At 45.2% G+C, this 25,068-nt stretch overlaps 1 protein-coding gene across 1 annotated transcript in view; it reads right to left on the bottom strand.

Moving 5' to 3' along the window:
- The window catches only part of LOC129869321 (uncharacterized), a 50,638-nt gene extending 41,814 nt beyond the window's left edge, over positions 1-8,824 (bottom strand). The window contains exons 1-8 of the mRNA XM_055943664.1: positions 8,806-8,824; positions 7,683-7,943; positions 7,142-7,402; positions 6,710-6,970; positions 5,765-6,028; positions 5,284-5,544; positions 4,841-5,098; positions 4,452-4,712 (exon numbers count right to left, since the gene is read on the bottom strand). Coding sequence (XP_055799639.1) covers positions 4,452-4,712; positions 4,841-5,098; positions 5,284-5,544; positions 5,765-6,028; positions 6,710-6,970; positions 7,142-7,402; positions 7,683-7,943; positions 8,806-8,824 — 1,846 coding nt within the window. The remainder of the gene's footprint in view (positions 1-4,451; positions 4,713-4,840; positions 5,099-5,283; positions 5,545-5,764; positions 6,029-6,709; positions 6,971-7,141; positions 7,403-7,682; positions 7,944-8,805) is intronic.
- Positions 8,825-25,068: the final 16,244 nt, after the last annotated feature.

Raw genomic sequence — 25,068 nt, 5'->3', positions numbered from 1 at the left:
TCTTCGTTTCATGTAAGTTCGTAAGTTTAGGTCTGTTTAGTTTGTTTTGTTATTTTGTTTTTCTAAAGTGTTATTTCGTGTTTTGTCGTTTTTGTCTAATAAATCATTATGTCCACATACCTCGCTGCGTGTTGGTCTGATCCATGCTCCTCCTCATCCGAGGAGGAGGAATATGACGACGATCGTTACAGAACCACCCACCAAACCCAGATCAAGCAGCGGGTTAACGGACAGCAACGACAGCAGCAGTGGGTCAAGGAGGATTGGACATGGGAAGAGATTCTGGACGGAGAAGGACCCTTGGCAGAGCCAGAGGAGTGTCGCCGTCCCAAGGCGGAGCTGGAGGCATCTAAAGCGGAGAGGCGACGATATGAGGAGGCAGCACGGAAGCAAGGCTGGAAGCCCGCAAGTACAACCCAAACATTTCTTGGGGGGGGGCCTAAAGGGTAGTGTGGCGAAGTCAGGTAGGAGACCTGCGCCAACTTCCCGGGCTTACCGTGGAGAGCGAGAGTACGGGCAGCCACCGTGTTACGCAGTAGAGCGCATGGTGTCTCCTGTACGTGTTCATAGCCCGGTGCGGGTTATTCCACCTCCCCGCACTAGCCGGGCTAGAGTGAGCATTGAGCCAAGTGCCATGAAGCTGGCTCAACATATCTGGCCTCCAGTACGTCTCCTCGGGCCGGTGTACATGGCACCAGCCTTACGCATGGTGTCCCCGGTTCGCCAACACAGCCCAGTGCGGGTTATTCCACCTCCCCGCATTGGACGGGCTACGGGGAGCATGCAACCAGGTAAGGTTGGGCAGGCTCAGTGCTCAAAGGAGCCAGTACGCCTGCACGGTCCGGTATATCCGGCGCCACCTTCCCGCCCCAGCTCAGTACCACCAGTGCCTACACCACGCACCAGGCTTCCAGTGCGTCTCCAGAGCCCTGTTCCTCCTCCACGCACTCTCCCTGTGGTGCGTGTCTCAAGCTCAATGCCTCCAGTTTCGGCACCATGCATCAAGCCTCCTGTGCGTCTCCAGAGCCCTGTACGCACTGTTCCTTCTCCCCGCACTCGCCCTGAGGTGCGTGCCCTCAGCCCGGTACCTCCAGTTCCGGTACCACGCACCAGTCCTATAGTGCACATCGAGAGTCCAGTGTGCCCTGCTCCTGCTCCCCGCACTAGCCTTGAGGTGCGTGTCTCCAGTCCGGTACCACCAGTTCCGGCACCACGCACCAGGCCTACTGTGCGCCTCAGCAGGTCAGAGTCGGCTGTCTGCCCAACGCCGCCTGCACTGTACGTCTGCCCAACGCCGCCTGCACTGCTCATCTGCCCAGCACCGTCTGAGCCATCTGTCTGCCCAGCGCCGTCTGAGCCATCTGTCTGCCCAGCGCCGTCTGAGCCATCTGTCTGCCCAGCGCCGTCTGAGCCATCTGTCTGCCCAGCGCCGTCTGAGCCATCTGTCTGCCCAGCGCCGTCTGAGCCATCTGTCTGCCCAGCGCCGTCTGAGCCATCTGTCTGCCCAGTGCCGTCTGAGCCATCTGTCTGCCCAGCGCCGTCTGAGCCATCCGTCTGCCCAGCGCCGTCTGAGCCATCCGTCTGCCCAGCGCTTTCTGAGCCATCCGTCTGCCCAGCGCCTTCTGAGCCGCCCGTCTGTCCCGAGCCATTAGAGCCGTCCGTCAGTCAGGAGCCGCTAGAGCCGTCCGTCAGTCAGGAGCCGCCAGAGCCGCCAGCCAGTCAGGAGCTGCCAGAGCCGCCATCCAGTCAGAAGCTGCCAGAGCCGCCAGCCAGTCAGGAGCTGCCAGATCCGCCAGCCAGTCAGGAGCTGCCAGTTCCGCCAGCCAGTCAGGAGCTGCCAGAGCCGCCAGCCAGTCAGGAGCTGCCAGAGCCGCCAGCCAGTCAGGAGCTGCCAGAACCGCCAGCCAGTCAGGAGCTGCCAGAACCGCCAGCCAGTCAGGAGCTGCCAGAGCTGCCCTACAGTCATGAGCTGCCCTACAGTCATGAGCTGCCCTTCAGTCATGAGCTGCCCTCCAGTCATGAGCTGCCCTCCAGTCATGAGCTGCCCTCCAGTCATGAGCTGCTCTCCAGTCATGAGCTGCCCTCCAGTCATGAGCTGCCCTCCAGTCATGAGCTGCCCTCCAGTCATGAGCTGCCACCCAGTCCGGAGCTGCCACTCAGTCCGGAGCTGCCACCCAGTCCGGAGCTGCCACCCAGTCCGGAGCTGCCACTCAGTCCGGAGCTGCCATTAGTACAGAGTTGTCCCTCTGTCCTAAGCTACCTCTCTGTCCGGAGCTACCTCTCTGTCCGGAGCTACCTCTCTGTCCGGAACTACCTCTCTGTCCTGAGCTACCTCTCTGTCCTGAGCTGTCTCCTCTATGTAGGAGGGGCCTTAGTGAGGGTTCCTGGACCATGGTCGGGGGCGAGGGTCGCCACTCAAAGGACGCGAAGGAGAGGGACAAAGACAGTGGTGGAGTGGTGTCCTCGTCCACCGCCGGAGCCGCCACCGCGGACAGATGCCCACCCAGACCCTCCCCTTGAGTTGTAGGGGTGCGCCCGGAGTTCGCACCTTGAGGGGGGGGGGGGTTCTGTCACGTTCCTGTCCTGTTTTCTGTTGTTTGGTATGTGTTTAATTGGTCAGGGCGTGAGTTTTGGGTGGGTAGTCTATGTTATGTGTTTTCTATGTTGGGTTAATGGGTTGCCTGGTATGGCTCTCAATTAGAGGCAGGTGTTTGGCGTTTCCTCTAATTGAGAGTCATATTAAGGTAGGTTGTTTCACATTGTTTGTTGTGGGTGGTTGTCTTCCGTGTCAGTACATGTTATCACACGGGACTGTTTCGGCTTGTCTGTTCCTGTTCGTGTGTTCTTCGTTTCATGTAAGTTCGTAAGTTTAGGTCTGTTTAGTTTGTTTTGTTATTTTGTATTTCTAAAGTGTTATTTCGTGTTTCGTCGTTTTTGTCTAATAAATCATTATGTCCACATACCTCGCTGCGTGTTGGTCTGATCCATGCTCCTCCTCATCCGAGGAGGAGGAATATGACGACGATCGTTACAGATAAGACCAATTTGAATCACTGCAATGTCATTCTAAATTTTGGTTGGATAATTAACTGGGTTCTAATTAAGATTTTATTTGGAAATGTAATGTTTTTTAAAACTGAAGGATTGTTGTTATGAACTAAAGATGTTGAAACTATTATAAGCATGCCATGGTGAATGGAGAGGGTGAACTCTGATTTGGAGAGTGAAAATGATACTAATCTATTTGATCTATAGGCATTGCCTTATAAATAGTGGAATCATGATGCTTGTCTTGGGTCATGTTCATTAGGCACATTAGGCAAGGGGATACATTTTATTTGAACTATGAGTCATTTCCTGGATTTGTACAACAAGATATGCTCATTTTAGTTTCTGGAATGGAAATAGTCATTTCCAACATACTATGCTGATCCATTGGAGTGATAGATAACTAAAGATTATTTTATTAAACTCCATTGTTGCATGCACTGCATTATGCATTAAACATGTGCTTTTCACTTTCTATGGAAAATATAGCTTTGAATCTCATAAACTGTATGTATTTTTTGTTTTTCTTCGTGGGTTCGTGCAGGTGACTGTATCATAACCTTCACAGATAACATGCTAGAGTGCTTAGAAAATGTGTTGAGGATTGAAATAAGAGACAGTGCTTAGTTTCTTGGAATGAAGCTGGTCATGTGCAGGAACCCCATGCAATGAGTTATTGTTTTGTGATTTTTGGTTTATGTAGAATATATGTATTTTCTATGTAAATGAAGGCTCTCTTAAATCTTGTAATTTTCTTTTAAGTTGAGAATATTCTCAAAATGGGGGAGATGTCGTGGAAAATTGCAAGATGATGTTATAATGCTTGTAAGATGATGTTATAATGCTTATATTACATTATAATAGTTGTTACATTCAACGAATAGAGTATTGTGTGTGTTCCACTGAGGATGGGCCTCTATGAGATAGCACTGACAGAGGAGATTTACGATGTCTTTGGGTAATGAAGTCTAAATAGCAAAGGTAATGTTTTTGTGCTATACCGTACCAGGGTGAGACAGGTTCCAGTTTGGAGTAGGAGGGGGCCAGACACTGGTATTTACAATGAGAACTGTTGACAAAGCAGTAACTGTCTGCTATGTTTTATAGATATCTTTCATACAAATCTTAACCTTTGTGAACTGTTCTTAAGATCTGTGGTTTGTCATGTAAGTTGAGAGGGGTGTATCTTGGCTATAAAAGATCTTTGTATTTTTTCTGTAGTCACTCTCAATGGTTCATTATAGATGGTGAATTGTTGAAAGTCAAAGGCTAAAGCTTAAAGCTTATTAAAGATGTAGTTTAAGTAGAACTCTGACTGGTGTGTAGTTTGTAACTCTCCTCATTTGGTAAAGCAGAAAGATGCCACCACAGTAGCTTCCCTGACCTGTATTTGTTTTCCATACCTGCAATGAAGGTGAAGGCAGTGCTCTGAAAGCCTTTACACGTCTCAGAGAAGGGGGTGATAGTGATTTCATAGGTCTGAGCGCAGTGCATGTTCGGCACATCACAGCGGGTGTCGTCTGTGGTGCAGGTTTTGGCGTCGCCGTCGCGACCAAGGGCGGTCACATTGTAGCCCACGGCACCAGAGCTGGCCAGCCAGGTCACAGCCACGGTGTTGTTTCTACACAGCAGACTGGCACTGACATTCTGCGGGGCACAGCGAGCTGAAGGGAGGGTAGGAAGGGAGACAATGTTAAAGTAATAAACTGTTACTGTACATATATCATGTATATGTAAATATAACAGAGTATGTATCTGATATTGACTACACTGAGGACCATTATCCCCTTACCTGTCTGTATCTGTGTGGCAGCTGACTGGCTGCTGTTGCAGTGTCCGGCCAGAGCATCCACGGTCACATTGTAGAGATGACCACACATGAGCGTGGTCAAAGAGCATTGGGTCTCAGTCGTACTGCAGGAGTCACTGTGGTCACCAGACTCTACACGGGCGATGAAGCTATCACGCCCCAGAGTCTCGTCCCAGCTCAGCAGAGCTATACTCGTACCACACTCGTACTGGGACCGGACGTTGGCTGGGGTGCAAGGGGCTGTGGAAAAACACACACAAATACACTTGATCAGTCAAAAAGAGATAGATGGTCACAACAACATGAGTGGGGCCAGTGGGTCTTTTTCAGCAGTGGGCCGTTAGTGGACCAGCTAGGTCTTATAATAATAATAACAGCAAATGAATCCCACGTCAATCACACACAGCTCTAGTCTAAAAACACACCTGTGACGATCTCAAACGACTCGCTGGGCTCACTGTTGCACTGGTCTCCCTGGGCGATGGCATGCACAGTATAGGTCTGTCCGCAGAGCAGGTCGTCAAGGAGACAGGAGGTGTTGGTGGAGCTGCAGAAGGGGGTGTGACCCATGGCAGAGCTGGCATTGATGAGGAAGCCCACAGCATCGTCATCTTCAACCCAGGAGATGTAGGCCTGGTTTGAGGCACAATCCAGGGAGTGGTCCTTGATGGTGGGTGGACAGGGGACTGGAGCAGGCGGAGAAGAGCAGAGGACAGGTTAGGGACTGGAGATGGACTAGTGTCTCTGTCTATTATATCAAACTCCTCTCTCTGTGTTAGATCAAATTATATATCACAGAGATACATACTGTTTCCTTATCTATCTCTCTTTGGTTCTATTGTCATCTCAATATTTATGTCTGCCACACTCTCTCCATCGCACATACTATCTTTCTCCCTCCTTTACCTGTCTCAATGGTGGTTGTTGCCAGCAATGTGCTGTTGCAGATTCCGTCCCTGGCCACAACTGTCATGGTGTAAACCTCTCCACACTCCAGCTGGGTGAGGTCACAGGAAGTGCCTGTGGTGCTGCAGGAAGTAAAGTGTGTCTCTCCGTCCTCCTGTGCCGTGGCAGTGTATCCGGTGGCTCCAGCACTGGCCTCCCAGGACACCGTCACCACGCCTGAGCTGCACTGCAGCAGGGAAGCCACGTTTTCTGGGTCACATGGGGCTTGGGAGGGGGTCACAGACAGGGTCAGAGAACATAATAACATTTTACATTTTAGTCATTTAGCAGACACTCTTATCCAGAGCGACTTACAGTAGTGAGTTCATACATTTTCATAGTTTTTTCTTACTGGTCACATGACCTGATAATGTGCTCACAGTATGTTTACACATGTTTTGGGGAATAAGCCTAGTCAAAGCCTATAGCAGGGTACCCCAACTGGCGGGCCGTGGACCAAATGTGTTTTTATTAGCAATTTTTTGTTGTTGTTGGACATAATAGACTAAAAACACCAGGAAATCAACTCCAAGTGATTTTAATTTAAGAAATCTGTTCCCAAGTATTCCCACACATAATAGAGAGAAACATGATTGTATACAAATGTCAGAAAGTTTTGAAATTATTATGTTTTAGTCAGACATATCTGTTTGGGCTTCTTGCAATAAATTTGCTGTCTAATTATTTGCAATTATGTTCCAGACCCCGACCATCCGCTCAACAAAACATCAGGCCGTGGCTGAATCTAGTTGATGATCCCTGGCCTATAGGTTGCTTGTTCATATCCAACTCGAAGGACCAATTTGTAGGATACTGTGCAACAGGGTCAGAGAGGGATTTTGTACATCAATGTAACATTAATACAATGTAAGACATGGATTATTATATTATCTTCTCTGAGCTTACCTGTTGCCACTGAGACGTCAACGCTGACAGAGCTGTTGCACTGGTCGTCTTTGGCGACCACGCTGACGCTGTACTCCTTGGCACACTCCAGGCCGGTGAAGAAACAGGTCAGGTTGGCGGTAGAGCACGTCGAGGTGTAACTGTCTGGCCCAGTCACTGTGGAAATGTAAGCGTGAGCCCCATCCGTGGCATCCCAAGAGGCCTGCAGGGTGTTAGAGGCACAGTCCACAACCCCATGCACACTGGAGGGAACACATGGCACTGAGAGGGCGAAGAGTAGGGAGAAGAGAGGGAGAAGAGAGGAGAGAGAGAGAGAGAGAGAACAGAAAGTGTGAGTTCTGTGTAATAACAGTATGCAGTACAGTACAACTGCTCTATCTTTAAATACCTATGATAAGACTCTCCATCTGCAATGATAGACAGATAACACACCTGTCTGGACTGTCTGTGGTGCGCTGGTAGTTCCGGTACAGTTGCTGCTGGTGGCTGTCACGGCAACAGTGTATTGTTGTCCACACTGTAGCCCGTCTAGCTCGCAGGTGCAGCCCTCTGTTGTGCAGGAGAGTGCAGTACCATCACCAGCCATGGCGGTGACGCTGTTGTTCAGGGCGATAGCTGCAGGGGCCCAGCTGACGCTCAGAGTGTTTGTCCTGCAGAACAGACTGTTCACTACACTCTGGGGGGCACAGGGGGCTGACAGGGAGAGGAAGAATACTCATTCAGATCAAATGGAATATAAAATCACTTTTGAATGTTTAGTACTGTAGCAAAGGGGAATGTGAGAGGAAGTTGAAAGACTAGCAGTAGTAATAGTAATTATAGTAGTAAGTAGTAGTAGTACCAGTAGTTTTAGCAGTAATAGCGGTAGTAGTTATAGTAGTAAGTAGTAGTATTAGATAGTAGAGGAAGAAAAGATGGTCTGTAATATCATCTCTAACTGAACAGAAGAAGACGCTGTCTCTGTCTCTCTCACCTGTCTCCTGTGTGAACGTGTTACTCTCGGGACTCTCACAGCTACCATCAGAGGCAGACACAGTGAAGACATACTCCTGACCACAGTGCAGCCCAACCATCTGGCACCCTGGGGTGGCAGCGCCACAGCTCACTCTGTGCCCATCTGTGCCCACCGCACTGCCAGTGTAGGAGATGGCGTTGGGGCTGGCATCCCAGGAGAGGGAGGCTGTGTTACTGCCACAGTCCACCCAGCTGGAGACGTGGGTGGGAGGACAAGGCACTGCAGGAGGGAAGGAGGAGAAAAAGAGGTTATGGTCTGACTTGGATTGTGGCTCTGTGTAATGTAGTTAGCCTTATGCGTTGAAATACACCACTCGGAATGCCTATAAATATATATGTGGACACCTTGTCGATCATCTTATTCCAAAATCATGGGCATTAGTATAGAGTTTGTACACCCTTTGCAGCTATAACAGCCTCTACTCGTCGGGGAAGGCTTTCCACTATATGTTGGAATATTGCTGCGGGGACTTGCTTCCTTCCATTCAGCCACAAGAGCATTAGTGAGGTCGGGCACTGATGTTGGGGTGTCCACATACTAGTGCAGTCAGCGTTCCAATTCATCCCAAAGGTGTTCGGTGGGGTTGAGGTCAGGGCTCTGTGCAGGCCAAAATGTCATTGTATGCTGTAGCGTTAAGGTTTCCCTTCCCTGGAGCTAAGGGGTCTAGCCTGAACCATGAAAAACAGCCCCACACCATTATTCCTCCTCCACCAAACTTTACAGTTGGCACTATGTATTTGGGCAGGTAGCGTTCTCCTGGCATCCACCAAACTCAGATTCGGCCGTTGGATTGCCAGATGGTGAAGCTTGATTCATCACGACAGAGAACACGCTTCCACTGCTCCAGAGTCCAATGGTGGCGAGCTTATCACCACTCCAGCCGACGCTTGGCATTGAGCATGGTGATCTTAGGCTTGTGTGCGGCTGCACGGCCATGGAAACCGAACAGTTCTTGTGCTGACGTTGCTTTCAGAGGCAGTTTGGAACTCTGTCATGAGTGTTGCAACCGTGGACAGACAATCTTTACATGCTACGCGCTTCAGCACTCGGCGGTCACATTCTGTGAGCTTGTGTGGCCTACCACGTCGTGGCTGAGTCATTGTTGCTCCTAGACGTTTCCACTTCACAACAACAGCACTTACAGTTGACCGGGGCAGCTCTAGTAGGGCAGAAGTTTGACAAACTGACTTGTTGTAAAGGTGGTATCCTATGACGGTGCCACGTTAAAGGTCACTGAGCTCTTCAGTAAATCCATTCTACTGCCAATGTTTTTTTTTTTATTTATTTTTTATTTTTTTAAATTTATTTTATTTTGGGGTAAATATATATATCCATTCACGTATGCATACATATACACATATATATATACACATACCTACATAGACATACATACTTTTTTTAAAGAGTATACCTTTATTATTATTCCCCGCAAACCCTACCACCGATCCCCCAATTGGAGTAAACTGATAAACATTTCTGTTTTTACCTTCAATTTATACATCTTATACACATTTTACAGACACAGTCTACTTTATAATAGTTCTCTCTTGTTTGTTCTTAGTCCTTCCTCTATTTCTGTTGTCCATCCAGTTTGATTTCCACTAGTAACTGTGCTATTTCACAATAGCTCCGCACCTATACACATTTCACAGATCCCGTATGCCCTACATTGTTTATCTTGTTATTAGTCCCACCCTTCAGCTCCACTCAACCTTTCCCATCTATCTTCCAACATCATCCATTTCGGATTTTTATTTGCCATATATTTTTCAACTGTGCTGTGATGCTTCACAAAAGATTTGAATCTTCCTATTCTCATAGCTTCCACGGATTGTAAATTAAAAATAAACATTTTTGCTAAAATAATTATTATATTATTGATTGATTGACTATGGCTTTTCAAATCCCCCAGTATTGCTATCTGTAGCGTTAGTTCTACGCAAATGTTGCAATTCTTCAACCATTCCTGGACCTGTGACCAAAAACGAGCTACATGCGGACAATACCAAAATAAATGGTCTAATGACTCTGCCTCCTCACAGCAGAATCTACAGAGCTGGGAAGATTGTATCCCCCATATATATAACATTCTATTAGTTGCAAGAATTTTGTACAATAATTTAAATTGAAAAATTCGAAGTTTTGAATCCGGCGTTGTTTTGCGTATCAATTCATAAACCATGTGCCATTGAATGGGTACATCGAAAATCTCTTCCCAACTATTTTGCAATTTATATGGCACAGCTGTAAGTTTTTTGGTCCTTAAATGAAATTGGTATATGTTTTTATTTATCACACTTTTCTTTAACCATTTATGTTCTTTAATATAAGGCCGACATACAAGTTCCTTACTTATATCCCCTTCCACCTGCCTCTTCCATTTTTGTGGTAATGCCGCAATTAATTGGTTGTAATTTTGGGTAGAGCAGACATTTCCATATGTCTGTGTTAGCTGCATGTGTGACATTACTCCACCAGTCCTATTTATGATATCATTCACAAAAATTATACCTTTTTTAAAAATTTCTTCGATAAATACAGTTTTTTTGAATTTAACCATATACTATATTTGAATTTAACCACAAGATTTGTTGTACTATTTGTTCCGTCCTTTCAGGTGGATTAAACTGAAATTGCAACCAACTTTCTAAGGCTTGTTTAAAAAAGAAAGATATTTTAGAGATTATTTCCTTTTCAAACAACCGAAAGTGAGCAGGTGTAATCTGAATAAAGGGAAAAAGGCCCTTCTTGAACATAGGATGAGACATTCGTACCAATCTACTAGAGAACCAGTTTGGATTTAAGTATAACTTTTGTATGACTGATGCCTTTAGTGAGAGGTCTAATGCTTTAATATTTAATCATTTCTGCCCTCCGAATTCATATTCGTTATATAAATAGGCCCTTTTAATTTTAGCTGGCTTGCCGTTCCAAATAAAATTGAATATTTTTTGTTCATATAATTTAAAAAGCAGGTCACTAGGTGTAGGCAAAACCATAAGCAAATAGGTAAACTGTGATATGATTAAAGAGTTAATCAAGGTTATTTTCCCACAAATAGACAGGTATTTTCCTTTCCATGGTAGCAAGATCTTATCTATTTTTGCTAACTTTCTATAAAAATGTATTGGAGTGAGATCATTTCTTTATTTTGGGATTTGTATACCGAGTATGTCCACATCACCGTCAGACCATTTAATTGGTAAACTACATGGCAATGTAAAATGTGTATTTTTTAGTGATCCAATACATAATATGGTACATTTATCATAATTTGGTTTTAATCCAGAGAGGATAGCAAATGTATCTAGATCCTCTAAGAGGCCGTGGAGAGTTTCTAGTTGTGGTTTTAAAAGAAAACATGAATCATCAGCGTACAATGACACCTTCGTTTTTAGGCCCTGGATTTCTAATCCCTTAATATTAATGTTTGATCTAATTTTAACAGCTAACATTTCGATGGCAATAATAAATAGATATGCCGATAGTGGACAACCTTGTTTTACTCCTCTAGATAGTTTAAAACTTTCTGAGATGTAGCCATTATTTACTATTTTACACCTAGGTTTACTATACATAATTTTTACCCATTTTATAAGAGATTCCCCAAAATTGAAATATTCTAGGCATTTATATATAAACTCCAGTCGTACTTTATCAAAAGCCTTTTCAAAATCAGCTATGAAAACCAGGCCTGGTGTCCCCGATATTTCATAGTGTTCCATTGTTTCCAGTACTTGCCTTATATTATCTCCAATGTATCGTCCATGTAAAAAACCTGTCTGATTAGGATGAATAATATCTGACAAAACTTTTTTTATTCTATGTGCCAAGCATTTTGCTAGGATTTTTGCATCACAACACTGAAGTGTAAGAGGTCTCCAATTTTTTAAATGGACTGGATCTTTATATATACCACTTGGGTCCTGTTTCAGTAATAATGATATCACACCTTCTTGTTGCGTGTCTGATAATCTATCATTTATATAGGAGTGGTTAAAACAAGCTAATAATGGTCCTTTGAGTATATCAAAAAAATGTTTGTATACTTCCACTGGTATGCCATCCAGTCCTGGAGTTTTCCCGTCCTTAAAGGCCCCAATTGCATCAAGTAGTTCCTCCTCTGTAATTAGGCCTTCACATGAGTCTTTCTGTACAGATGTTAATTTTACATTATTATTAGGGAAAAAATCCATACAATTAGTTTCAGTTAGTGGAGATGGAGGAGCCTGAAACGAAAATACATTCTTAAAGTACTTTACTTCCTCTTTCAAAATATCATTTGGTGAATCATGCGTGACTCCATCATTTGTAACAAGTTTTAATACGTTTTTTTGGGGAGCATTTCTATATTGACGATTGAAAAAGAATTTGGTGCATTTTTCCCCATATTCCATCCAGTTCGCTTTATTTTTGTAATATATTACACTGGATCTTTCTTGAATAAGTTCCTCCATTTCTTTTTGTTTTTCCTCTAACTTATTCTGTGCCTCTATGGTACCGTTTTTATTGTTATCTAACTGTACTGTTAGTCCTTCAATTTCCTTTGTTAATATGGACTCTTTTGATCAAAATTGCTTTTGTTTTATAGATGAGTACTGAATTGCATGGCCTCTAAAGGCACACTTAAAAGTGTCCCATACAATATGGGGATCTGCTGTACCTATGTTATGTCTAAAAAAGTCAGTTATAAATTCTTCTGTCCTAGTTCTAAACAATTTATCATCTAGTAGGCTTTGATTAAATTTCCAATATCCTCGCCCACGTGGAAATTCTGTAAGAGTAATTTATATGCCAATTATGTGATGGTCCGACCGCATTCTGTCCCCTATCAAACACTTTTTAACTTTTGGTGCCAGAGAGAATGATATAAGAAAGTAGTCAAGGCGACTAGCTTGATTAAGCCTCCGCCATGTATATCTCACTAGGTCAGGGTATTTAAGTCTCCATATATCCACTAATTCCAATACATCCATGACATTCCTGATTTCCTTAAGTGCCTGAGGGTGATAGTTTGTAGTGTGATTTCCTTTCCGGTCCATAGAGGTATTTAAGACCGTATTAAAATCTCCCTGTCACGGTTCATGAATCCACTGCCTCACTCTCTCTTTTCTCTCTCTCTCTCTCTCTCTCTCTCTCTCTCTCTCTCTCTCTCTCTCTCTCTCTCTCTCTCTCTCTCTCTCTCTCTCTCTCTCTCTCTCTCTCGCTCTTTCTCTCTCTCTCTCCTGTGTTTGTGTGGGCGTGGTTCCCAATCTTGGCCTGATTGTCTGCGCCAGCTGGAATTAATTATCTTCCCCTTTATATGTTCTGTAACCTGTGTTTCTTGTTGTCAGATCGTTGTTTCTTCCCTGAGGTTGTGTCGTGTGTCAGTGCTCATTCTCTCTCAGCCCTTGTGGGGATTATCTGCTGTGCTCCTTCCTACCCAACCGGACTCACTCCCTTGGATTTCTCAGCACGCTATCATCAGAGGATGTGCCCTAGGCCCTGGGTTGGATTCTGTCTGAGTATATTCTGTCTGTCCTGTGGATACTGTAAACTATTTTCATTAAACCATCGTTGCTTGCATCTTGCATCCGCCTCTGTATTGTGACAGAACGATCTGACCATATCATGGATGCAGCGAGTTCAACGAGTCTGACCGAATTCATTTCCCGCAGTATCACGAGAATGGACCAACAAGAGGAGAACATCTCCAGCACAGGTCGGGCAGTACAAGCCATGGCGACGCAGGTATCCCAGCTGACCCAACAATTACAACATCTGAAGGGTCTCGCTGCGCCACCTACACCAGCAGTTCCACACGCCCCGCCAGAGCTGGATTCTCAGCTAGAGCCACGACTACCGACACCAGAGGGTTATTCAGGTGATCCGGACTATTGTAGAGCTTTTCTTACGAGATGTTCAATGCATTTTTCGTTGCAGCCACGGACCTTCAACCGTGAACAGTCTAAGGTAGCATTCGTACTCACACTGCTATCAGGCAAAGCAGCTCTTTGGGGAACGGCGGTGTGGGCGAACCAGGACCCGTGCTGCACCTCTTTCCAGACACTATCCGAGGAGATGAGAAGGGTCTTCGATCGGGCCGTGGCGGGTAGGGAGGCGGCCAGACTACTCGCTGACCTTCGCCAAGGAGACCGTTCAGTATCGGAATACTCCATCCAATTCCGCACTCTGGACGCAGAGTGTCAGTGGAACGAGGAGGCGCAGTGGGACATGTTCCTGCATGGGCTGGGGGACCGGATCCAGAAGGAGATCTATGTTCTGGACCTTCCCAGGAGTTTAAATGGACTAGTGGAACTAGCCTTGAGGGTCGATGCTCGTCTGAGTCGTATTGGCCGCCGAGCATGCCCTAACAGACCGTATAACGACACGGAGGGCTGGCATACCAGCGGCGGGAACACGGTCAGTTCAGCCTCCGCTCACGAACCCATGCAGCTGGGGAGAGCTCGCCTCTCCCGGGAGGAGAGGGAGAGGCGGAGATCACAAGGACTCTGTCTCTACTGTGGTAGAGCGGGCCACTTTATCCACTCCCGCCCGGTAAAAGATCAGGCCCGGTAGTAAGTATGAGGCTACTATCGGGTGGTGTCACCACAGAGAAGACCTCATCATCTACTCTCCTCCCGGTAAGACTAAGATGGGCCACCCACACGCACGACACCCAAGCTTTACTGGACTCAGGAGCAGAGGGTAATTTCATGGACTTCAAGCTCGCTCACAAGCTCCAGATTCCTATCACCTCACTCACGCACAAGATATCCGTCAACGCTCTCAATGGTCAAGAACTCCCCAACATATCTCACACCACTGAACCTATCACACTCATCACTTCTGGCAATCACACTGAGACACTATCATTTCTACTCATGGACTCACCCCTTGCACCATTAGTTCTCGGCCACCCTTGGCTCACCCAACACAACCCCAGAGTGGACTGGGGTCATAACTCTATATCCATGTGGAGTAACAAGTGTCTTGAGTCCTGTTTAGTGTCTGCTTGTTCATCTGTGTCTGATTCTGTGTTTCTAGAGGAGGCAGTGGATTTGTCTAACGTGCCCGTTGAATACCTCGACCTGAAGGAGGTGTTCAGTAAGTCCCGTGCTGCTTCTCTTCCTCCGCATCGTCCCTATGACTGTGCAATAGAATTATTGCCAGGTGAGTCTCCGCCTAAAGGCAAGTTATATTCACTCTCTGTTCCTGAGAGGGAGGCTATGGAGAGATACATCTCTGATTCTCTGGCATCTGGATTCATTCGTCCTTCCTCTTCTCCAGCGGGGGCGGGGTTCTTCTTTGTGGGAAAGAAGGACGGATCTCTGCGTCCTTGCATTGATTACCGTGGGTTGAATAACATCACAGTGAAGAATACCTATCCCTTACCGTTGATGTCCTCAGCCTTTGAAAGGTTACAGGGAGCATCCGTGTTCACTAAGTTGGATTTACGTAATGCATATCATTTGGTTCGCATAAGGAGGGGGGACGAATGGAAGACCGCGTTTAACACCCCCAGAGGGCACTTTGAATATTTGGTCATGCCTTTTGGGCTATCCAACTCCCCAGCGGTTTTCCAGGCACTCGTCAATGACGTGCTGAGAGATATGATTGATCAGTTCATATATGTTTACCTGGATGACATACTGATTTTTTCTTCTTCTCTCCAGGAACACGTTCAGCACGTCAGACGAGTGCTCCAGAGGTTGTTGGAGAATGGACTTTTTGTCAAGGCGGAGAAATGCATTTTTCATGCACAATCCGTTCCATTCCTAGGTTACATCGTCTCGACTGAGGGTATTCGCATGGATCCTGACAAGATTAAGGCTGTGGTGGAGTGGCCAAGCCCAGATTCCCGTAAGGCCCTACAGAGGTTTCTGGGATTCGCCAATTTCTACCGGCGTTTTGTTCGCAACTTTAGCCAGATAGTCGCTTCCCTTACCGCCTTAACCTCCCCCAGAGTGACGTTCAGGTGGACCGATACAGCCGAGGCTGCATTCGTCAAACTCAAGAGCCGCTTTGTTTCGGCCCCCATCCTCATAGCTCCCGATCCCTCGCGTCAGTTCGTGGTGGAGGTGGACGCTTCAGAGGTGGGGGTAGGTGCGGTACTTTCCCAACGGGCCGCATCTGACAACAAGATGCACCCTTGCGCGTTCCTTTCCCATCGGTTATCACCTGCGGAACGCAACTACGACATTGGCAACAGAGAGTTGTTGGCAGTAAAGTTAGCATTGGAGGAGTGGCGCCATTGGTTAGAGGGTTCGGGGGTACCTTTTATAGTTTGGACCGATCACAAGAATTTGGAATATATCAGAACAGCCAAGAGACTCAACTCCAGGCAGGCGCGGTGGGCACTCTTTTTCGGACGTTTTGACTTCTCTCTCTCGTATCGCCCGGGTTCCAAGAATGTCAAACCCGATTCCCTTTCTCGTATTTTTGACCATTCCGAACGTCCATCCACTCCCGAGTGCATCCTACCCAGGACCCTAGTGGTCTCCACACTTATATGGGAGGTTGAATCGAGGGTCAGAACGGCCTTAGAAGGGGTAACGCCTCCGCCCGGTTGTCCGCCTAATCGGTTGTTTGTGCCGGAGGGGTGTCGGTCCGATGTTATTCGGTGGGGGCATTGCTCCAACGTAGCGTGTCATCCAGGAGTCAGCCGTACTAGCTTTTTAGTGAAGCAACGCTTTTGGTGGCCGCTGATGGCTCGTGACATTCACAGTTTTGTCTTGGCTTGCTCGGTTTGTGCCACTGGGAAGAGTTCTAATCGACCCCCAGATGGGTTACTCCAACCGCTGTCGGTCCCTTCGAGACCCTGGTCCCACATCGCGCTAGATTTTGTTACTGGTCTCCCGCCCTCCCAGGGCAAGACGGTTGTTTTGACTGTGGTGGACCGGTTCTCGAAGGCGGCTCATTTTATTCCCTTGCCTAAATTACCATCTGCCAAGGAAACAGCGGTAACGGTCGTGGATCATGTCTTTCGCTTACATGGCCTGCCGATGGACGTAGTTTCTGACCGTGGGCCCCAATTTGTGTCCAAGTTTTGGCAGGAGTTTTGTAGGTTACTGGGAGCAAGTGTCAGTCTCTCTTCAGGGTTTCATCCCCAGAGCAACGGTCAAACGGAGAGGGCCAACCAAGATTTGGAGAGAGTGTTGCGATGTTTGGTTTCTAAGAACCCCTCTTCCTGGAGTCAACAACTCTCTATGGTTGAGTACGCTCACAATTCGTTGCCAGTGGCAGCCACGGGTCTCTCTCCGTTTGAGTGTAGTTTAGGTTACCAGCCACCTATCTTTCCCAGTACAGAGTCCGAGGTCACTGTTCCCTCCGCTCACGCTTTCATCCAGAGGTGCCGTCACGTATGGAGCAGAGCCCGTGAGACTCTCCTCCGGGTGGGGGCGCGCACCAAGGCTAAGGCCGATCGCCACCGGTCGAAGCCTCCGGTATACGTTGTTGGACAAAGAGTGTGGCTTTCCACGAAGAACATTCCACTCCGATCCGTTTCTAACAAGCTTGCCCCCAAATTTATCGGGCCGTTCAGGGTCACCAGGATCATTAGTCCGGTGGCGGTCCGGCTCAAGCTTCCTCCGGCGTATAGGAGAATTCATCCTACCTTCCATGTGTCCAAGATAAAACCGGTGTTTCAGGCACGCATTAACCCGCCGGTCCCGGTTCCCCCGCCGCCACGACTTGTTGATGGGGAGACCACCTTTTCTGTCAATCGGATTTTGAACTCGAGAAGGAGGGGACGCGGATTCCAGTACCTGGTAGACTGGGAGGGTTACGGTCCGGAGGAGAGAAGTTGGGTACCCGCTAGGGACATTCTGGATCACTCCCTTATCGATGATTTCAATCGACAGGTAAATTTGTCTGGGAACGCCAAGAGGCGTTCCTAGGGGGGGGGGTATTGTCACGGTTCATGAATCCACTGCCTCACTCTCTCTTTTCTCTCTCTCTCTCTCTCTCTCTCTCTCTCTCTCTCGCTCTTTCTCTCTCTCTCTCCTGTGTTTGTGTGGGCGTGGTTCCCAATCTTGGCCTGATTGTCTGCGCCAGCTGGAATTAATTATCTTCCCCTTTATATGTTCTGTAACCTGTGTTTCTTGTTGTCAGATCGTTGTTTCTTCCCTGAGGTTGTGTCGTGTGTCAGTGCTCATTCTCTCTCAGCCCTTGTGGGGATTATCTGCTGTGCTCCTTCCTACCCAACCGGACTCACTCCCTTGGATTTCTCAGCACGCTATCATCAGAGGATGTGCCCTAGGCCCTGGGTTGGATTCTGTCTGAGTATATTCTGTCTGTCCTGTGGATACTGTAAACTATTTTCATTAAACCATCGTTGCTTGCATCTTGCATCCGCCTCTGTATTGTGACACTCCCACTATAATAATAGAGTCTAGTGTTGCTTGTAGAGTTGATACATTCTTATATATATTGTCAAAGAAGCTTGGATCATCATTATTCGGACCGTAAAGGTTAATAAGCCATATATGTTTATTGTCCAATAACATATTCAAAATAATCCATCTACCTTGAGGATCTGTTTGGACAAGTTGCACATTTGGATCAAAGTTATTATTAATTAAAACCATCACCCCTTTTGAATTTCTTTGCCCATGGGAGAAATATATTTTGCCCCCCCAGTTCTTTTTCCACAAAACTTCATCTAAAACTGTCGAATGGGTTTCCTGTAAACAGTAGATATTATAATCCTTCTCTTTTAGCCAGGTAAATACTGATCGTCTTTTCTTATTATCTGCTAAGCCATTACAATTGTAACTGGCTATACTTATTTCACCACTTACCATAATGAGACACACCTTTCAATTATTTTTATCAAAATATATTTTTGTAAACGTCCTATTAAAAAGTAACATAATGATTGAGTGTCTATATAGTTGTACCATGACATTTGCATCTCCACTAAGCAAACCTCCAATTGGTCCCCACTATTCCACCCGCCAAAAGCCCCCATCTCGAGTTGGGTTGTCATCCCAATGCCCGGCAGACCACCCCCGACCCCCCGCATCGCACAGCCCCGGACCGACTGGGATCCATCCTTCGAAAAGTGCACACAGCACCATCCACCGAACCGAAGCAGATCCATTGCCAAATGCATTTCCATCGCCCTCACCTCGATTTTTATTACATATTGCTGTGAATCATCCTCTATAGTCCCTAACATCTTTTACTTCTTCCTTCGCAACAGTTGTGGGATACACACATACACCCACACACATTCAGCCCTTACCCCCACACAACCATAAGCTCACCCTCTCAACAATTGCACCATCCCAGAGCCCAACTCAAGATGGGTCATGATTTACAAATGTACTTGCAGTTGCAGCTGCATGAGAAGGCCTGCAAGACCGCGCAAAAAATGAGCATAAATGTAGAGATTTATTTACCATTGTCACATCCTAACATTTCGATGGCAATAATAAATAGATATGCCGATAGTGGACAACCTTGTTTTACTCCTCTAGATAGTTTAAAACTTTCTGAGATGTAGCCATTATTTACTATTTTACACCTAGGTTTACTATACATAATTTTTACCCATTTTATAAGAGATTCCCCAAAATTGAAATATTCTAGGCATTTATATATAAACTCCAGTCGTACTTTATCAAAAGCCTTTTCAAAATCAGCTATGAAAACCAGGCCTGGTGTCCCCGATATTTCATAGTGTTCCATTGTTTCCAGTACTTGCCTTATATTATCTCCAATGTATCGTCCATGTAAAAAACCTGTCTGATTAGGATGAATAATATCTGACAAAACTTTTTTTATTCTATGCGCCAAGCATTTTGCTAGGATTTTTGCATCACAACACTGAAGTGTAAGAGGTCTCCAATTTTTTAAATGGACTGGATCTTTATATATACCACTTGGGTCCTGTTTCAGTAATAATGATATCACACCTTCTTGTTGCGTGTCTGATAATCTATCATTTATATAGGAGTGGTTAAAACAAGCTAATAATGGTCCTTTGAGTATATCAAAAAAATGTTTGTATACTTCCACTGGTATGCCATCCAGTCCTGGAGTTTTCCCGTCCTTAAAGGCCCCAATTGCATCAAGTAGTTCCTCCTCTGTAATTAGGCCTTCACATGAGTCTTTCTGTACAGATGTTAATTTTACATTATTATTAGGGAAAAAATCCATACAATTAGTTTCAGTTAGTGGAGATGGAGGAGCCTGAAACGAAAATATATTCTTAAAGTACTTTACTTCCTCTTTCAAAATATCATTTGGTGAATCATGCGTGACTCCATCATTTGTAACAAGTTTTAATACGTTTTTTTGGGGAGCATTTCTATATTGACGATTGAAAAAGAATTTGGTGCATTTTTCCCCATATTCCATCCAGTTCGCTTTATTTTTGTAATATATTACACTGGATCTTTCTTGAATAAGTTCCTCCATTTCTTTTTGTTTTTCCTCTAACTTATTCTGTGCCTCTATGGTACCGTTTTTATTGTTATCTAACTGTACTGTTAGTCCTTCAATTTCCTTTGTTAATATGGACTCTTTTGATCAAAATTGCTTTTGTTTTATAGATGAGTACTGAATTGCATGGCCTCTAAAGGCACACTTAAAAGTGTCCCATACAATATGGGGATCTGCTGTACCTATGTTATGTCTAAAAAAGTCAGTTATAAATTCTTCTGTCCTAGTTCTAAACAATTTATCATCTAGTAGGCTTTGATTAAATTTCCAATATCCTCGCCCACGTGGAAATTCTGTAAGAGTAATTTATATGCCAATTATGTGATGGTCCGACCGCATTCTGTCCCCTATCAAACACTTTTTAACTTTTGGTGCCAGAGAGAATGATATAAGAAAGTAGTCAAGGCGACTAGCTTGATTAAGCCTCCGCCATGTATATCTCACTAGGTCAGGGTATTTAAGTCTCCATATATCCACTAATTCCAATACATCCATGACATTCCTGATTTCCTTAAGTGCCTGAGGGTGATAGTTTGTAGTGTGATTTCCTTTCCGGTCCATAGAGGTATTTAAGACCGTATTAAAATCTCCCTGTCACGGTTCATGAATCCACTGCCTCACTCTCTCTTTTCTCTCTCTCTCTCTCTCTCTCTCTCTCTCTCTCTCTCTCTCTCTCTCTCTCTCTCTCTCTCTCTCTCTCTCTCTCTCGCTCTTTCTCTCTCTCTCTCCTGTGTTTGTGTGGGCGTGGTTCCCAATCTTGGCCTGATTGTCTGCGCCAGCTGGAATTAATTATCTTCCCCTTTATATGTTCTGTAACCTGTGTTTCTTGTTGTCAGATCGTTGTTTCTTCCCTGAGGTTGTGTCGTGTGTCAGTGCTCATTCTCTCTCAGCCCTTGTGGGGATTATCTGCTGTGCTCCTTCCTACCCAACCGGACTCACTCCCTTGGATTTCTCAGCACGCTATCATCAGAGGATGTGCCCTAGGCCCTGGGTTGGATTCTGTCTGAGTATATTCTGTCTGTCCTGTGGATACTGTAAACTATTTTCATTAAACCATCGTTGCTTGCATCTTGCATCCGCCTCTGTATTGTGACACTCCCACTATAATAATAGAGTCTAGTGTTGCTTGTAGAGTTGATACATTCTTATATATATTGTCAAAGAAGCTTGGATCATCATTATTCGGACCGTAAAGGTTAATAAGCCATATATGTTTATTGTCCAATAACATATTCAAAATAATCCATCTACCTTGAGGATCTGTTTGGACAAGTTGCACATTTGGATCAAAGTTATTATTAATTAAAACCATCACCCCTTTTGAATTTCTTTGCCCATGGGAGAAATATATTTTGCCCCCCCAGTTCTTTTTCCACAAAACTTCATCTAAAACTGTCGAATGGGTTTCCTGTAAACAGTAGATATTATAATCCTTCTCTTTTAGCCAGGTAAATACTGATCGTCTTTTCTTATTATCTGCTAAGCCATTACAATTGTAACTGGCTATACTTATTTCACCACTTACCATAATGAGACACACCTTTCAATTATTTTTATCAAAATATATTTTTGTAAACGTCCTATTAAAAAGTAACATAATGATTGAGTGTCTATATAGTTGTACCATGACATTTGCATCTCCACTAAGCAAACCTCCAATTGGTCCCCACTATTCCACCCGCCAAAAGCCCCCATCTCGAGTTGGGTTGTCATCCCAATGCCCGGCAGACCACCCCCGACCCCCCGCATCGCACAGCCCCGGACCGACTGGGATCCATCCTTCGAAAAGTGCACACAGCACCATCCACCGAACCGAAGCAGATCCATTGCCAAATGCATTTCCATCGCCCTCACCTCGATTTTTATTACATATTGCTGTGAATCATCCTCTATAGTCCCTAACATCTTTTACTTCTTCCTTCGCAACAGTTGTGGGATACACACATACACCCACACACATTCAGCCCTTACCCCCACACAACCATAAGCTCACCCTCTCAACAATTGCACCATCCCAGAGCCCAACTCAAGATGGGTCATGATTTACAAATGTACTTGCAGTTGCAGCTGCATGAGAAGGCCTGCAAGACCGCGCAAAAAATGAGCATAAATGTAGAGATTTATTTACCATTGTCACATCCTAACATTTCGATGGCAATAATAAATAGATATGCCGATAGTGGACAACCTTGTTTTACTCCTCTAGATAGTTTAAAACTTTCTGAGATGTAGCCATTATTTACTATTTTACACCTAGGTTTACTATACATAATTTTTACCCATTTTATAAGAGATTCCCCAAAATTGAAATATTCTAGGCATTTATATATAAACTCCAGTCGTACTTTATCAAAAGCCTTTTCAAAATCAGCTATGAAAACCAGGCCTGGTGTCCCCGATATTTCATAGTGTTCCATTGTTTCCAGTACTTGCCTTATATTATCTCCAATGTATCGTCCATGTAAAAAACCTGTCTGATTAGGATGAATAATATCTGACAAAACTTTTTTTATTCTATGCGCCAAGCATTTTGCTAGGATTTTTGCATCACAACACTGAAGTGTAAGAGGTCTCCAATTTTTTAAATGGACTGGATCTTTATATATACCACTTGGGTCCTGTTTCAGTAATAATGATATCACACCTTCTTGTTGCGTGTCTGATAATCTATCATTTATATAGGAGTGGTTAAAACAAGCTAATAATGGTCCTTTGAGTATATCAAAAAAATGTTTGTATACTTCCACTGGTATGCCATCCAGTCCTGGAGTTTTCCCGTCCTTAAAGGCCCCAATTGCATCAAGTAGTTCCTCCTCTGTAATTAGGCCTTCACATGAGTCTTTCTGTACAGATGTTAATTTTACATTATTATTAGGGAAAAAATCCATACAATTAGTTTCAGTTAGTGGAGATGGAGGAGCCTGAAACGAAAATATATTCTTAAAGTACTTTACTTCCTCTTTCAAAATATCATTTGGTGAATCATGCGTGACTCCATCATTTGTAACAAGTTTTAATACGTTTTTTTGGGGAGCATTTCTATATTGACGATTGAAAAAGAATTTGGTGCATTTTTCCCCATATTCCATCCAGTTCGCTTTATTTTTGTAATATATTACACTGGATCTTTCTTGAATAAGTTCCTCCATTTCTTTTTGTTTTTCCTCTAACTTATTCTGTGCCTCTATGGTACCGTTTTTATTGTTATCTAACTGTACTGTTAGTCCTTCAATTTCCTTTGTTAATATGGACTCTTTTGATCAAAATTGCTTTTGTTTTATAGATGAGTACTGAATTGCATGGCCTCTAAAGGCACACTTAAAAGTGTCCCATACAATATGGGGATCTGCTGTACCTATGTTATGTCTAAAAAAGTCAGTTATAAATTCTTCTGTCCTAGTTCTAAACAATTTATCATCTAGTAGGCTTTGATTAAATTTCCAATATCCTCGCCCACGTGGAAATTCTGTAAGAGTAATTTATATGCCAATTATGTGATGGTCCGACCGCATTCTGTCCCCTATCAAACACTTTTTAACTTTTGGTGCCAGAGAGAATGATATAAGAAAGTAGTCAAGGCGACTAGCTTGATTAAGCCTCCGCCATGTATATCTCACTAGGTCAGGGTATTTAAGTCTCCATATATCCACTAATTCCAATACATCCATGACATTCCTGATTTCCTTAAGTGCCTGAGGGTGATAGTTTGTAGTGTGATTTCCTTTCCGGTCCATAGAGGTATTTAAGACCGTATTAAAATCTCCCTGTCACGGTTCATGAATCCACTGCCTCACTCTCTCTTTTCTCTCTCTCTCTCTCTCTCTCTCTCTCTCTCTCTCTCTCTCTCTCTCTCTCTCTCTCTCTCTCTCTCTCTCTCTCTCTCTCTCGCTCTTTCTCTCTCTCTCTCCTGTGTTTGTGTGGGCGTGGTTCCCAATCTTGGCCTGATTGTCTGCGCCAGCTGGAATTAATTATCTTCCCCTTTATATGTTCTGTAACCTGTGTTTCTTGTTGTCAGATCGTTGTTTCTTCCCTGAGGTTGTGTCGTGTGTCAGTGCTCATTCTCTCTCAGCCCTTGTGGGGATTATCTGCTGTGCTCCTTCCTACCCAACCGGACTCACTCCCTTGGATTTCTCAGCACGCTATCATCAGAGGATGTGCCCTAGGCCCTGGGTTGGATTCTGTCTGAGTATATTCTGTCTGTCCTGTGGATACTGTAAACTATTTTCATTAAACCATCGTTGCTTGCATCTTGCATCCGCCTCTGTATTGTGACAGAACGATCTGACCATATCATGGATGCAGCGAGTTCAACGAGTCTGACCGAATTCATTTCCCGCAGTATCACGAGAATGGACCAACAAGAGGAGAACATCTCCAGCACAGGTCGGGCAGTACAAGCCATGGCGACGCAGGTATCCCAGCTGACCCAACAATTACAACATCTGAAGGGTCTCGCTGCGCCACCTACACCAGCAGTTCCACACGCCCCGCCAGAGCTGGATTCTCAGCTAGAGCCACGACTACCGACACCAGAGGGTTATTCAGGTGATCCGGACTATTGTAGAGCTTTTCTTACGAGATGTTCAATGCATTTTTCGTTGCAGCCACGGACCTTCAACCGTGAACAGTCTAAGGTAGCATTCGTACTCACACTGCTATCAGGCAAAGCAGCTCTTTGGGGAACGGCGGTGTGGGCGAACCAGGACCCGTGCTGCACCTCTTTCCAGACACTATCCGAGGAGATGAGAAGGGTCTTCGATCGGGCCGTGGCGGGTAGGGAGGCGGCCAGACTACTCGCTGACCTTCGCCAAGGAGACCGTTCAGTATCGGAATACTCCATCCAATTCCGCACTCTGGACGCAGAGTGTCAGTGGAACGAGGAGGCGCAGTGGGACATGTTCCTGCATGGGCTGGG

The sequence above is a fragment of the Salvelinus fontinalis genome, chromosome 14 (assembly GCF_029448725.1).
Source record: "Salvelinus fontinalis isolate EN_2023a chromosome 14, ASM2944872v1, whole genome shotgun sequence".
Taxonomy (NCBI): Eukaryota; Metazoa; Chordata; class Actinopteri; order Salmoniformes; family Salmonidae; genus Salvelinus; species Salvelinus fontinalis.
Note: the sequence above shows the minus strand (reverse complement) of the source record. Positions and strands in the feature narration are given on the sequence as shown.